At 34.5% G+C, this 13,081-nt stretch overlaps 1 protein-coding gene across 1 annotated transcript in view; it reads right to left on the bottom strand.

Annotated features, from left to right (window-relative positions):
* MYCBP2 (MYC binding protein 2, E3 ubiquitin protein ligase) overlaps nt 1-13,081 on the bottom strand; it is a 271,487-nt gene that overhangs the window by 21,103 nt on the left and 237,303 nt on the right. The window contains exons 68-73 of the mRNA XM_012000660.1: nt 11,602-11,899; nt 11,214-11,303; nt 5,047-5,127; nt 3,224-3,490; nt 2,240-2,523; nt 689-785 (exon numbers count right to left, since the gene is read on the bottom strand). Of these exons, the coding sequence (XP_011856050.1) occupies nt 689-785; nt 2,240-2,523; nt 3,224-3,490; nt 5,047-5,127; nt 11,214-11,303; nt 11,602-11,899 (1,117 nt within the window). The remainder of the gene's footprint in view (nt 1-688; nt 786-2,239; nt 2,524-3,223; nt 3,491-5,046; nt 5,128-11,213; nt 11,304-11,601; nt 11,900-13,081) is intronic.

Genomic DNA, 13,081 nt, shown 5'->3' with positions numbered 1-13,081 from the left:
AGTGATAGAATTTCATTTTTCCCCCAGAAAATCCTCCCACTTCTTATATCCACATGATTTAAGGGGCGGTTCAATTCCTCCTCCGTCTCCAAGCTGCCTTCTATTCCCTCTGACTCTACATTCCACACTATCTTGTCCTTCTCAGGCTGGTCTCCTAGAAATACAATAGAATGTGTGGCAAATGTCAAGGAGCAACTCATCAGAGCCAGGCATGCTGTAAAGTAACTCCCTGACCTCCACACTCCCAGATCTCTTTTGGAAGCCACCATCTTAAGACAGAGGGCATAGGACATTAATAAAGAAGAATAAAGAGTTTAAAAACCATGAGGACTGAGGAGAATGAGAAACTTCCACTTCCGAGAGCTCTCTTCTCCCTTTTTTCCTTTAGGTTTTTGGAATCAAGTTCTTTCTTAGGGTCTGAAAGGGCATATTTTATTTTACTGGATTTTAAAGTCACGTAACAATTCTCACACAAATTAACTGGAAAATTGGAAATGAACATGGTTTACATAAATGACAAATTTATCACTCACTGAAAAGACAAACAGCATGATAATTAACATACTAAAAATAGTCTTTAAGTAAAGTTACACTAATCTACAACTCCTATCAGTTCAGCAGAGTAAGCTGTTTTGTCAGATTCCTGCTGCACTTCCCTGCCAAAACAGTCAGAAGAATGGGAACTTACTGCTGCCATATCCTTGATAAGTTTAATGATGATCTCTGAGATCTGGGTAGGGGTTGAGCCCTTCATCCACCAATGACTTTCACCTCGTCGGAGATAACTACAAGAAAAATTAGCATTTACAAAGCCAATAAATTATCAGTAGCACTTACAAATGAAAAAGATAAAAATGTTATTTCAGAATGCAGCATTTTAGATTTTTAAGTGACAATCAATTAAGACATTTAAAAAGAAAATTCATCAAACCATTACCCCAAATCCCAAGACAGCAGTTAAAGCAATTGGAGTTTCCAAGTATTTCTCTGTTTGCACATTATTTCTGTGTGCAGCTTTTAGAAGTACAGTCCAGGAACCACACACAACTTATTTCTAGTGCATATGCAGATAATGTGAAGCTTGTGCCAGAACATAAATTCACTATATCACTAAGCACACTACTATTTAGTTCAGCTGACTTTTTTCCTAGCAAGACTACAGGAAGAAGTGATACAATGATTAACATTCTGATGTTGTCTGCATATTGTCATGGATTGACTCCACAAGCAGCACTGTTCCAGATGTCTCTAATTCTCTACCGTTACACACAATTACAGAACATCCTTGTATATATATCTTGGTGCAAATGTATGAAAGTTTTAGAAGTAGAATTGGTAGGTCAAAAGATAAGCATGTTTAAAATATAGATATTATTAAACAGATATCCAAAAGGGCTGCAGCAATTTATATGAGATGAAAATGCCTATTTCCTCATAATGTTACCAAAGCATCAAAGACACTTTGCAATTATTTTAATCTACATTTATCTGATTAGTAGTGAGGTATTCTCATTTGTTTACTGGCATTTATAAGTTTTTTTCTGTGAACTGACTGTTTTTGTCATTTATTATTCTTATCAGTTGTTTGCCTTTTTAAAATTGATTTGTAGTCATTCTCCTATATTATGCTAATAAGTCATTGTCTATTACATAGGTTTAAATATTTTTCTAAGTGAGTTGCTTATATTTTAAAACATCTAATTATTATCACTTACCAAGTAATTTTCATTTTTATATAGTCAAATCTATAAATTTCTTCCTATATGACTTTGGGTTCTGTGTTTTGTTTAAGAAGATCTTACCAAATTGAAGATTACAAAAATATTTTTCTATAATTTGTCCTAGTACAGTTTTAAAAAGAAATGTACATAAAGCTTTAATTGACCTGAACTTTACTTTATTCCTCCACGTTTATTTCTTTTTATTGTGGCAAAAAAAAAAAAAATTACCTAAAACTGAAGTTTAATTTTGTGTATGATGAGAGGTGGGTATCTAGAATTTTTTTAACATGGATATCCAAATATTCTGACATCACATATTCAGCTTACTTTCTAATCCCCACTAATTGCAATTGATACTTTTATTATATACATGACATTCTTTTTATATATGAGCCAGTTGTTTATGGATTTTATTTCGTGAGTAACCTAACAAGGTAAAATTTGAAATTATGTCTTAAATTTCTGAACAGTAGCTCACTCTATTCTGTTTTGGTACTAAAATAGAGGCAATAACTAACCTGGAATTGAAAATCATTGGAAGAGTAACTGTGGTAACTCCTTTGCCCACAGTGGTACCAGCTGTTCCTGTGATGGTGGTTCCTTTGGCTTTTAGCTGTACAGTGAGTGCTTTGGCAATGCATCCTAGAAACATGTCCAAGATACCCAGCTTATTCCAGTCTCCTTTCTCTGTTGAGTGAATGATATCACTGATATCTGCTGGGGGGAGGGATTTCACTCCTATGATGCTGGCCAGACGATTAGGGGTTACTTCAGGCAAAACTCTTCTTAGTAAAGAGGTTACCTGGTAAGAAAAATAAAATGAGAGAATTCCATGTAAAGACTGGTATTTTAAGGTTTTCTTTTCTTTTTCATTTTTTTTTAAGACAGGGTCTTGCTTTGTTGCCCAGGTTGGAGTGCAGTGGAGCGACCACAGCTCACTGAAGCCTTGAACTCCCAGGCTCAAGGGATCCTCTCAGCTTTGCCTCCCTAAGTGCTGGGATTACAGGCATAAGTCACTGCACACTGTCCCAGGCTTCATTTTTTAATGTACCTAACTACCATTCTGTAACTTCAAAATCTTTAAGAAAAGAAATATGATTTGAACACTATTTTACATTTTGCGAAGGAAGGAAATATGATATACATAATATTCAAATGGTAATAGTAGTGGTAATTACTAACCCAAGGCAGCAAGAAAAAAAAATACCTTTTCTTTCTGGTCCGGGCTAAATGACATTATATATTTCATGGTAATATGGTAATCAGTAGCCAGAATACTCTTTTATCACAACACATTAAAAATGGAACATATTTTAGTATTCTATACTCTCATAATAAACAGTTAAAAAAAAAAAAAAAGGAGTAAAATACAGGCCCCAAACAAAATAAACTACAAAGTAAAAATCTATATTTAGGATCCTTAGATAATTATCTTTGCATTGCAACTTTTAACAATGGTCAAGTAACACAAGCAATGGCAAGGCTGTGGTGTGATCAGTCACCTGTCTCTGGACTCTAGGAGAGGCTGTGTGAAGCAGCGAGAAGAGATCCTGAAGCAGAGTTAGCTGCTGAGCCAGATACTGCCGGCCAACGTTAGAGCCACTCAGTGCTAAAACCATAGAGAGCAGCTCAAAGCAGTAGGCATCAGAGGAGGCATCTTCATCATTTGGCTGAGAATTGGCATTTTCTTTGCTTGATATAGCATGTTCCCATTCTTCACGGACTCTGGTAGCTTCCATGCGAATAGCTTGGACAATATGAGCACACACCTATTTAAAGTTAGCATAGAACATGTAAAAATATAAGTTTGATTTACTACTCCTAGCAAAACAAGCAAACAAAAGAATAAGACAAGAATGTAAATTGACACCCAATTTTAATACTATTCTCCCAGTTAATTCTCCATCATATGTCATTCTCTTAACTCATCTGAAAAACAGGTAAAGCTAGGGGAGCCACAATAAAAATGGAAATATTTAAATCAACTACTATGTGTAAACTAATTATATGCAAGTTATTAATGCCTATGCTTGCAGTTTAGCACATCAGAAACCAATCATCAATTTTATCACCGAAGACACTTTTTCTCATGGTTTACCATTATGTTCATAAGGTACTTTATAGCTGGTAAGATTCACAATACTGAAATTATACATGACATTTTACAACTGAAAGCATCTAAGATTAAATGAAACACTGCTAGAAAGATAAAGCAAAAATAAATTCATGTTGTAATTTATTGAAAAGAATAATAGTGTAGAAAGTTAGAATAGGGCCGGGCGCCGTGGCTCACGCCTGTAATCCCAGCACTTTGGGAGGCCAAGGTGGACGGATCATGAGGTCAGCAGATTGAGACCATCCTAACACGGTGAAACCCCGTCTCTATCAAAAATACAAAAAAATTAGCCGGGCGTTGTGGTGGGCATCTGTAGTCCCAGCTACCTGGGAGGCTGAGGCAGGAGAATGGTGTGAACCCAGGAGGTAGAGCTTACAGTGAGCCGAGATCACTCCACTGCACTCCAGCCTAGGCGACAGAGTGAGACGCCATCTCAAAAAAGTTAGAATAATAGGTTAATTTAAAATCTATACTTTATTTGACTTTTGAAGTGATATTTTTATGTTATGAGCACCCCATTATATGAACAATATAGTGCTATTTCCTCACCTGGTTATATTTAAAAATATTAACACTGGTATAGTTAACACTGTTAATTGCTCAGCCAACATACAAAAGAATGGGGGAAAAGAAATATGGGAAATACAAACCAAATCTGATATAACTGGGTATTTGACACCAAATAAAAAATCTACCCAAAACAAACAGCAGCAAGGTAAGCAAGTTTTCACAATTAAAATCTTTAAAATGATGAAGGTATGCCAAAATACTCATTCCTCTCTAAAAAACGGCAGGCACATTCTGCAGGACCTATAAAAGGGTGAGCATAAAAAAGCCTTCATAAATTTTTCAAAATACTTTATACCAAGCTCATCCAACCTGCAGCCGGGGGACTTGCATGTGGCCCAGGATGGCTTTGAATGTGGCCCAACACAAATTTGTAAACTTTCTTAAAGTATTAGGAGAGTTTTTTTCTTGCAAAATTTTTTTTAGGTTCATCAGTTATTGTTAGTGTTAGTGTATTTTATGTGTAGCCTAAGACAATTATTTTTCTTCAAATGTGGGCCAGGGAAGCCAAAATATCGGACATCCCTGCTTTATACCCAACAAACACACACACACACACACACACACACACACACACACACACACACACAAAACAAACAAACAAAAAAACTAATGAAGACAATGAAATAGCTCTTAACCAACCTGTTTTTGTAAGTTAGTCAGCTTACTCCTGCTAAATATAATTCCAACCATATGTTCTTTCAGGTCAGCATCTGATGTTGCCTTTACATAGAAAAAGAAGAAAAAGAAAGAATGAAGCGGTCTCTTTAAATAAAATTTGTATATTTGATATTTCAAAGTATCTTGAGAAATAATTTTGTGTGTATATTTTTAAAGCAAATTTATTTTAAATTGAGGCTTATAATGCTAAGACAAAGGATACAGTTTGAAGAAATCACTATTGGCCAAAGTGACCATAAAAAGTTTAAAATTTCAGAACTTAAGAAATCCAGAGAAGTATATTATCTTTTCACAAATTTCTTCAATGTAGTCAATTTGAGTTGCTTTGATTAAACCTATTTCTAAATTATAAACATTATTAGTTCACATCCCACATTTAATTGCTTGAAGAACAATCCATGAAAATAACATTTGTTTAAAAGGAAAGTGTTCTAACAAACCTCTGTGATGATGGTGGTCTTAAATTAAGCTATTGGAACACTTAACAGTCATCAAACAAATGTATCATAAGGAAAAAAATAAAGACTAAAATTTTATAGGCTTATTATTATTATAGTGCACGTTATTCTTCTAAGTGACAGATATGTGTGTATATATACACATACATGCACACATGCGCGCGCGCACATACACACACACCCCCAAAATCTTATTTAATCTTCACAACAACCCCAGAAGGTAAACTGTAATATTGTGCCTACTTTACAGGTAAGAAAACTGAAGAAACTCTTTTGTTTAAGAATCAAAAATGATGCTTGGTTTTACATTTCTTAGGATAGAGAGCCACAAGAGAATGTCCCTTTCGCCCTAACAATGAGGAAAAAGCTGATCGTCTACAAAACCAAAACTTTTTTTTGGAGTCCATCAGAATGTTGAGATCAGCTACCAGGTAGAATGAATTCCAAATAAACAAATCCAGTTAGTTGGATACTTCAAAACTCTTCTTTCAGTACTGAATAGAACAAGTAAATAAGCAAAAAACCAAAAACCAGTAAGGCTCTTAAAGACTTGAATATTAAGGCTCTTAAAGACTTGAATACTATTGATCGGCTTGAACTAACTGATATTTATAGAACCCCTCAAAGAACAACAGTGGAGTTCACATTCTTTTGAAGTGCACATGGACATTCACTAAAACAGACTATATTATAGGCCAGAATCCAAATCTTAACAATTTTAAAAGGACTGAAATCATACGAAGTATATAGTTTGACCACAATGAAACTGAACCAGAAATTAATAATATAGAAAGCTAACAGGAAAATTCCCAAATATTTGGGAATTAAACAAGGTACTTCTAAATTACCCAAGGGTCAAAGAAGAAATCAAAATGGGGCCGGGTGCAGTGGCTCATGCCTATAATCCCAGCACTTCGGGAGGCCGAGGCAGGCAGATCAAGAGGTCAGGAGATGGAGACCATCCTGGCTGACGTGGTGAAACCTTGTCTCTACTAAAAAAATACAAAAAAATACAAAAAATTAGCTGGGTGTGGTGGCAGGCGCCTGTACTCCCAGTTACTTGGGAGGCTGGGGCAGGAGAATGGCGTGAACCCCGGAGGTGGAGCTTGCAGTGAGCCAAGTTCACCACTGCACTCCAGCCTAGGCAACAGAGCAAGACTCTGTCTCAAAAAAAAAAAAAAAAAAAAAAATAAAAAAAAAAAAAAAAAAAAATCAAATCAAATCAAAATGGGAATAAGAAAACATTGTGAATTGAATGAAAATAAAAACAGAATACCCCAAATTTGTGAAATGCAGCTAACGTAGTGCTTAGAAGAAAATAACAGCATTAAATACTTAGATGAGAAAACAAAGGTCTTGGAGTCTGTGATCTAATCTTGGACATTAAGGAGTCAGAAAAAGATGAACAAACGAGTACAAGGCAAACACAGGTTAAGAAATAAAGATGTGAGCTGAAATCATTTAAAAAAGCAAAAATAGAGGAAAATCAATGAAACAAAAAGTTAGTTCTCTTAAGAGATCAAATGGATGAATCTTTAGCGAACCTATTTCAGAAGAAAAGAATGAAGACACAAATCACCAAGAGACATCACTACAGGTTCTACAGATATTAAAAGGACATAAGGTTATATTATGAACAACTTATGCCAATAAATCCAGAAACTTAGATGAAATGGACAAATTGCTTCAGTGTCAGAACTACTAAAGCTTACCCAAAAAGAAACAGATGACTGAAACAGTCCTGTTATCTATTAAAGAAAGTGAATTTTTAGAATAGAGCATTAATTTGCTACTTAAGTACTAGCTAGATTATATATGAATCTTTTAGATAGTTCTTTCATCTTACTCTTGTTTACTTCTTTCATCATTTATTTTTGCTTTTAAAAAAAATCTTTATTGAGATATAGTTCACATACCATGCTATTCACCTATTTAAAACATACAATTCAATGGTTTTTAGTACATTCAGATATGTGCAACTATCATCAGTCAATATTACGGCATTTTTATTACCTCTAAAAGAAGCACTATGTCATGTAGCTACTATCACCTAGTTTTTTTGTTCATTTAAGGAAAATGAACTGTATATAAGCTAATATCACATGTTGACTAAAATGCATAGCAATATATGGATTATCTTACTGAATAAAAGAAATGGAGAAAGAGAAACATATAAAGGTACCACTGTGCTCTTGTCTGGGTGACAGAGTAAGATCAGATCTCTTAAAAAAAAAATCCACTCTGATAGAAATTCTCAGCAAACCAGGAATAGAAGAATTCTTCAATCTTATTAAAAACATTTACCCCCCAAAAATCTATAGTTCACATCACATTTAATAATGAATGGTTTATACTTTCAAGATCCAGAGCAAGTCAGAGCTATCTGCTCTCACTACTTCTATTCAACATGGTGTTTAAGGGCTTAATCAATGCAATAACACAGTAATATAAGAAAAGAAATTTAAGTCATAGAGTTTAGAAAGGAAAAAACCCAAATTTATTGAAGACTACAGGATTATCTGAGGAAACCCCAAAGAGTCTATAAAAAGTTTCTGAAATTAGTAAATAAATTTAAGATCACAGGGTAGAAATCTAATATACAAAAATCAATTCTATTTTTATATACTAGAAATGAACAACTGGAAAGTGAAATAAAAAATACCATTTATAATAGCTTTATAAACGTTAAATGTTTAGGAATAAATTTAATAAAATACGTACAAGATGTGTACATTGAATTACAAAACACTGCTGAGAGAAACTTTAAAAAGAGGTAAAAAAAAACCCCTGATATATATCATGTTCACAGATACGAAGACTCAATATTATTGACATGGCGATTCTCCCTAAATTATCAATTTGGTGTTAATTCCAGTCAAAATTCCATCCTTTTTTTTTTTTAAAGACACGGACGAGCTGATTCTAAGCTTTATATGGAAAAGCAAGAGATCTAGAGTAGCCAAAATAACTCAGATAAAGAACAAAGTTAGAACCTGATATCAAGACTTTTTATAAAGCTACAGTAATTAAGACAGTTTGATGATCAATGGAGCAAAATAGAGTCCAGAAACAGATCTACGCATTTATGGTAAATTCACTATTGATAAATGATAGTCTTCTTAATGAATCATAGTAGAACAATTGAACATCTATATGCAAAAGATAAACCTCAATTCCTGCACAGAGGGTTCATAGGGAATGCAGAGGGTTCATAAAAATTAAAATGTATACAGTTCTAAACAAAATAACCAAAACTATAACATTTCTAAAGGAAAAGAAGAGAATATCTGTGTGACCTTGGGTTCTAGACCACACACAAAAATCATGAATCAAAAAACCCAGAAAAACTGTACTTTATCAAAATTGAAAACTTCTGCTCTCTGAAAGAGAAGCTACAGACTAGGAGAAAATATTTGAAAACACATAATTGGTAAAAGACCTGCAAAGATCTGTATGTAAGTGTTCACAGCAGCTTTACTAATAGTAGCCACAGAGCAGAAACAACCCAAATATCCATCAAAAAATGAAAGGGTAAACAAATTGTGGCAAATTCATATAATGGAAAACTCAGGAACCAAAAGAACGAACCATGGATACATGCTACAACATGGATAAATCTCAAAAGCATTACACTACAGTGAAAAGAAACAAGACAAAAGACTATATTCTGTGTGGTTCCATTTATATAATATGCAGGAAAAGGCAACACACCACTGACAGAATATAGTTCAGTAGTTGCTAGGTTCTAAGTGTGAGGCTGGGGGATTGCCTGCAAAGGAACATGAGAGAAATTTGGGAAGTGATGTGTTTTAAAGCTTGGTTGTGGGCTGGGCATGGTGGCTCATATCTGTGATCTCAGCACTTTGGGAGGCCAACGCTGGCAGGCTGCTTGAGCCCAGGAGTTTGAGACCAGCCTGGGCAACACAGCAAAACCACATCTCTACAAATATATTAAAATCAGACGGGCACGGTGACGTGCACCTGTAATTTCAGCTACTTGGGAGGCTGAGGCAGGAGGATCCATTGAGCCTGGGAGGTTGAGGTTGCAGTGAGCCATGATCACACCACTGCACTCTATCCTGGGTCACAGAGAGAGACCCTGTCTCAAGCAAAACAAAACAAAACAAACTTGATTGTGATAATGATTTCATTAGTGTACACGAGTAAAAATTCATTGAATGATACAGTTTAAAATGAGGAATTTCTGTATGTAAATTATGCTTTAATAATCTAACTTAAAAAAAAGATTATCTTAAAAATCATGTTATTTCATGGGCACCCAAGTGACAGTACAACCTTTCCTATTCAGCCTTAACTCCTCAACGTACACTCTCCTACTGTTAGGCGAGTCTTTCCGATCAGTCCTTGCTCCCATTCTCTCTACTAATCTCATTCGAATCCCTTCATTCTCTTTCAGATCTAACTCAAGTCCAACATCCCCTAAGAAGCCTTCTCTGACCACTCCAAAGCACAATGATCTCAAGGTACTCTGAAAGCCTATGTCATTTGCAATTTTTTCACACATTTAATAACTTGCTTATATACTATGTAGCATCTTTGTTGATTTCTTTTTGGGGGGTGAGGGGAATGCAGAGGGTTCATAACCAAGAACAGAATGCAGGCTTTTTGAGGGCTTGCCATTCTCACAATTGTTTAGTACAGAGTCAACATTTGCTAAAATTCAATTGATTTAATGGGTAGTTACACAGTCTTGTAGTCATTCAAATGATATCTCCAAAAGATGCTGAAAGAAGTTACCAGCATTTAAGAAATCTTATTTTTTCAGACCTCAAACAAAAACAGGGCAATGATTTAGCTACTACTGTATTAGGAAACACAGGATGAGACAAGGGAAATCCTTGAAATTTATCTTTCAAAGGGCTGCCAAGGTGATTATTTGCAGCATTTAAAGACACTAGAATATTGAGACTAGTCAGAATTGACTTCTCTTGTTGGAAATGGATAAGGTACAAAAGTCTTAGGTATAGTGTTTTAGTGAGGACCAAAAAAGTAAAGCAACTTTATTTTTAGAAGAAATTTCAAGAGCAGTAATAAAGAGTAGTTATTCTAATAAAAATCTACTGAACATGTATGTGATTATACCATGATGGATACAAGACAAATTAGGCATGGACTTGGTCTTTAAGAAGCTATGGTTCAGTAGAAGAGGTAAAGCATCCATGTAGATAAACATAAGAGAAAAATGAAGAAGAGACACATACAGATTATTATGAACTCCAGCAGAGAGAAAACTGCTTTTGTTTGGGGAAATCATAAACAAGTTTCAAGAAGAAGATAAATCATAAAAAAGTTCATGAAGAAGACAGTACTTTTGAGCTGAACTGTGAAGGACAGGGACAATGGAGGAGGGAGAAGATAATTGATGGGGTATAGCACAGAAATGATTAAGTAAATTTTACAAATGCTAACAAATGAACACAAAAACCCAAGGCATAGAGCAAATTTGCTGTTACTTAAAATATTAGCTAGATTATACATGAATAATGAATTTCTTTTAGATAGTTCCTTTATCTTCTAAGAAAAAATACGAACTGCATAAAACTATTATTACATATCCATCAAAATATACAATACATGAATTATTTCACTGAAAAAAAGAATAAAAAGGGAAATAAATATCTTTAGAATACAAATAAATACATTGTATACTTTTTCTTCTCCTTCAGGTGATGACAATAGTGCTTTTTCCTCTTGTTCTGGTGTAGGTTCAGCATCTCCAGAGATGAGCTTTCCAAATACCTGATGAAGATATGCATGTGAGAAGGAATTAATGACAGGCATTAACACTATAATAGCCAGAGGACTCATCAGCTGATTCCACAGGTTTTATAATATACTACTGTTGCTAATTTACCCTACTACTTTTCTTAATTACAAATGCAGCATGAAACTCAGGTGTTCAGGGCTATGAAAAGAAAAAATGGGCAACATTTGTAGCCAGAATTTTCTATAACAAGTTTCACAAAACATTTTGTTACACTCTTAAAATATATTACATCAATTATCCCGTGCTAGAATATGTTGTAAGGGCACTCACTTGAGACGTAATCAGTCTGAATACTCGCAGAGTCTCAGCTTCACAGTTCCTCTGCTGGGCCACACTGGCTGAAATTTGGCCAGCTATTTTTGTGCTTTCACCATCTTTCCAGCCGAGGACTTTGACTTGTCGAACTCTGAGTGTATTTTCTGGGCCTTTTAATTCAATTTTGATGATGTGATTATCCCCTCCTGGAAGTTCACTTGTTACCCAGCCAATGTGCCTGGAATCCAGATCAACCTGGTTGAGCAGAAAAGAGGCAGGAACCTGCTTCAGCTGGATCACTTTTATCACTGTGCTAGATTTAGCATTGATATCAGCAAGCTCAAATAACAAAGAATTGTACAGAGTAAAGGTTATTTCACACTGATTATTTTATTTCAACCTGATGAAGATAAGTGATATTATTTATAGTAGCTATATACAGATGAAGAAACTAAGGTTAACACAGGTTAAGGGATTTTCAGTAAAAGGTGGAATTGAGAATTAAAATCCAGGCCTGACTACCATATGGCTTCCAAGCAAAGTTATATGACTGAAATAATTACAAATAATTTATATGACTGTGCTTTACCTGTATTGTCTGTAAGCAGAAACATTACAAGATCAGAATCTTTTTTTGTGCATCCTCACATTAAAGAACCATTTAAAGATACAGGACTTCTAATGTGCAGTTACTTAATATATTTTACTTTTGAACAAAAATTATATAATATATAACTTCACCCTTGTGATTCCTTATTTCACTAATTTCCATTGAGAATATGACTTTTTTTTTCAAGGATTAAATGTTAATATACTGTGAAATAGTTTTTGACACTATACCCTTCATAAAATAAAAACTGTTCTTATGGCATTTAATAACCAAGAAATGACCTGGGGATTTCTATGTGATTTACATAGACATTAAGTTGATATTATTTTAATTAATAATGTCAATTTTCTAAAAGGGGTATAAAGTATAAACAAACACAATCTCATTGAATAGGATTATTTTCCCAAATTCTTTAAAAATTTAAACAACATTTATTATATGTTTAGTCCAAAATCTTAATTCATTCCTTCAATTTGATTTGAAAAGAAGCAAGCAAGCAAGAAATTGGCCAACTTTTTGTGAGATAAAGTAGTCAGCAAGGAACAATTTTGACAAAGTTTCACTAACACAAGTAAGGGAGAAGCTTGAGCTGCTCAGACACATGCCTAGATAAAACTTGTTTCTAGAGTTGGTTTAAACTGACTTGCAACCTGGATATAGCTGCGTTGTTATAAGTGTTATAACAGACAGATTTTTCAGGCCAGAGGACAATAACCTGTTTTAACTAAAGTATAGGTGAATTAAGGCTTTAAGTGTGAATGGGATCTGTGATAAATTTTAAAATACCTTGATGCAGCTGGAAACCATCATTCTTAGCAAACTATCACAAGAACAGAAAACCAAACACCGCATGTTCTCACTCATAGGTGGGAACTGAACAATGAG

The sequence above is a fragment of the Mandrillus leucophaeus genome, unplaced genomic scaffold, assembly GCF_000951045.1.
Source record: "Mandrillus leucophaeus isolate KB7577 unplaced genomic scaffold, Mleu.le_1.0 Scaffold638, whole genome shotgun sequence".
Taxonomy (NCBI): Eukaryota; Metazoa; Chordata; class Mammalia; order Primates; family Cercopithecidae; genus Mandrillus; species Mandrillus leucophaeus.
This window is presented reverse-complemented; position numbering and strand designations above follow the sequence as displayed.